General features: G+C 30.3%; 1 protein-coding gene across 1 annotated transcript in view; it reads right to left on the bottom strand.

The window, feature by feature from the left end:
* LOC100573539 (keratin, type I cytoskeletal 9) overlaps positions 1 to 2,868 on the bottom strand; it is a 16,965-nt gene that overhangs the window by 5,787 nt on the left and 8,310 nt on the right. Inside the window, exon 2 of the mRNA XM_003244697.4 lies at positions 805 to 937. Coding sequence (XP_003244745.1) covers positions 805 to 937 — 133 coding nt within the window. The remainder of the gene's footprint in view (positions 1 to 804; positions 938 to 2,868) is intronic.

Raw genomic sequence — 2,868 nt, 5'->3', positions numbered from 1 at the left:
GATTCCACGTAAATATTTAATTCTGTTGCCAAAAATTCTATAGAAATACATAAGCAAAGTTTATTTTTATAGTAATTTTAAGTTCAAATTTGGACGAAATTACATATTAAAAAATCTGGAATAACTATTTTAGTTATTTTATTGTGATTATATAATATTATTTGTGGGTACTTGAAACTTCTAAAGTATACTATTATATATCTATGACAGTACCACGGTTTGTTGTTGATGTATAACGCGTTACCTAATGGATATTGTGATATGATTCATTTGAAAATTATTAATAATACTATAGATAAGTATACCTATAATAATATGTATGTCTAATATCTAGACTGATAAACCATCTCCGCTCAGAATCGTTTTTCTTATACAGTGATATTATATCATTGAATTCAAATTTAATACTATCCATTATACAGTGACCCACTTGTAACCTACTGTACAGCAGAGCGACATCCACTTACCCACCTTTTTGATGATGTTTTTCATATGACCTGCGGACTTACGTGGAGTATCGTATTATTTATATTTTATTGTTCAAAATTTTTCACCCATTTTATTAATATCACAGTTATATTTAATGAAATTATAATATATAATATGCTTATTATTCTATTAGTACGTAATTTATAGTTAATATTCCTATTTACTTTTTATGATTTTACAATCTCGAGTACTGATAAATACTATTTTAGCTTCAAACTTCGAGAAGTTGGGAAAGAACAAGGTTGTTTATCTTGTACATTTAGGTATCTAAGTTTGTACTTAATACTTATATTAGTTATAATTTTCTTACGGTACCTTTCAAATATGTGCTATCCTCGTTCAACGCCACTTCGGCGTCTTTCAATGCCAAACGTGGTTGCCCGAGAAGTAGATAACACTTGCTTCTAGAAACCAAAGCCGTTTTGTCATTTGGGCTCAATTCCAATGCCTTTAAACAAAAATAAAATATAAAATGTCATCGAGTGTCGCAGTTGTATATAAAAAATTAAAAAGGTAGGTACACGAAACCGATCGAAACCACAATATTCTATATGTAGAACTTATAATTGTTTTATGATTATAAATATAAGCATTGATAACGACAAAGCATTATATACACATTGGTTATTGGTACCTATAATTTATTACTCTGTATGTTTTATACTATCCACCTTTCCTTTAAGAAAAGCCACGTTAAACGATTTTGAAGTAACCGAATGTGCCCAAAATCAACAATGGCCATTTGAAATTAAAAAATGTGCATAAATAAGGACATATTTATTTAAATTACTGAATATTATGGGGGTAAATATAAAAATCAAATAACTACATATTATAATAGCCAATGGGTAAAAAGATACGGAATGGGTACAATACGGAAAAAGAAAATAATAATTCATAATATGACTAATGAATCATGTAGGTATTCATTTATGGATTAATTTTTGTACAATCTACCAGCGGTTGTCTAATCGCATTAATATAATTGCGATGTAGACGATTACCTAGTAGGTACCTAGTCATAAGCCAATTTCATTTGTTGTGCATTTCTTAACCTCAGTTTACTCAAGTTAAATATACACATATATTAAAATTTAGGTAGGTATTAGATACGTTATTAATTGAAATTTTATTGACAAAATTAAAATTGTGTAAGAAATAAATCATTAAAACCGAAACATTACTTACTAGTTACTACCGTATCCGGTCTCCCACAATAATTAACAGATTCACGTGACTCGTGATGGATCTATATGCAAGACTTTTATATCCATAGATAGGTACCTACTTAGGCAATAGTTACAAATAATATTGAAAATTAGTTTTTTAATTATTTGAAATCCACATTAAATGTAATTAATATTTTTATATATCTTACAACTAAATGACCTAATGACTAATATACGTTTCAAATGGGTATTATGATAGACTATACTCCGGCCCAGGAGAGAGTACTTCTCGCTCGCGCATCCAAATGAATTAGCTCCGCGGTGTCGGCCCGAATTCGCCGCCCAAAGTTCCCCCACTCACTGCGAACGGCCAGCGTACGGGAAGGTTTTGTGGTGGGAATGCGCGAAAACGGACACGTTTGAACCGCCGCCCAGAAGTACTCTCTCCTGGGCCGGAGTATACTTTGACTTAGGTTTATTTGGTTGATGTACTAAAGTAAAACACTATGCAGTACCTAAGCACGCAAGAGTACAAGATACTACTACTGTATACTACTAATACTATAACTGTAAAAATAAGTTACCATTTATTTGTGAATTGAACTATTTTATTATCAAGTGTTATTATTGTCTCTGAAAATTTGAAAGCTTGGTACATACCTACATTTATAATGTTCATACTTGATAATATAATATAATATTATTTTATACTTTTTTCAAAATAATACTTATATTTGCCTACTCAAGATTTTATTACATGAATTAAGTCGATTACAAATTTATAAATTCGTAGGTTAGTAGTTATACCTAATCAAAAATATGTTATATTAATTATTAATACTTATTAAATTTAAATAAAAAACGATTTGTTTTAACTTCTACGATAAGGCGTGACAATATTATACATACAGCGATACAAATATAATGCACATTATTTAGAATTTTACTTAAGTAAAATTAAATTTTTCATTAATATTTTATTTTACAAAGTCTAGTAAAATGACAGATTTTCTACAGGACTGTAGTGACGTTTGCTGCAGTAATTATTACTTAATAATGTATTGCACCGATTTTGATGAACTTTGTTTAATATTATTTAATTCGACGTAGCTCCAGAGGCGTATTTAGGGGGGGGGGCGACTGGGGGCGATCGCCCCGGGCGCCAAATGCTGAGTCCCTTGAAGGGCGCCGTGACTTTGGGGTTTTTAAA

Source organism: Acyrthosiphon pisum, chromosome X (assembly GCF_005508785.2).
Source record: "Acyrthosiphon pisum isolate AL4f chromosome X, pea_aphid_22Mar2018_4r6ur, whole genome shotgun sequence".
In the NCBI taxonomy this organism is placed as follows: Eukaryota; Metazoa; Arthropoda; class Insecta; order Hemiptera; family Aphididae; genus Acyrthosiphon; species Acyrthosiphon pisum.
The sequence above is the reverse complement of the archived record's forward strand: the minus strand, read 5'-3'. Positions and strand labels throughout refer to the sequence as shown.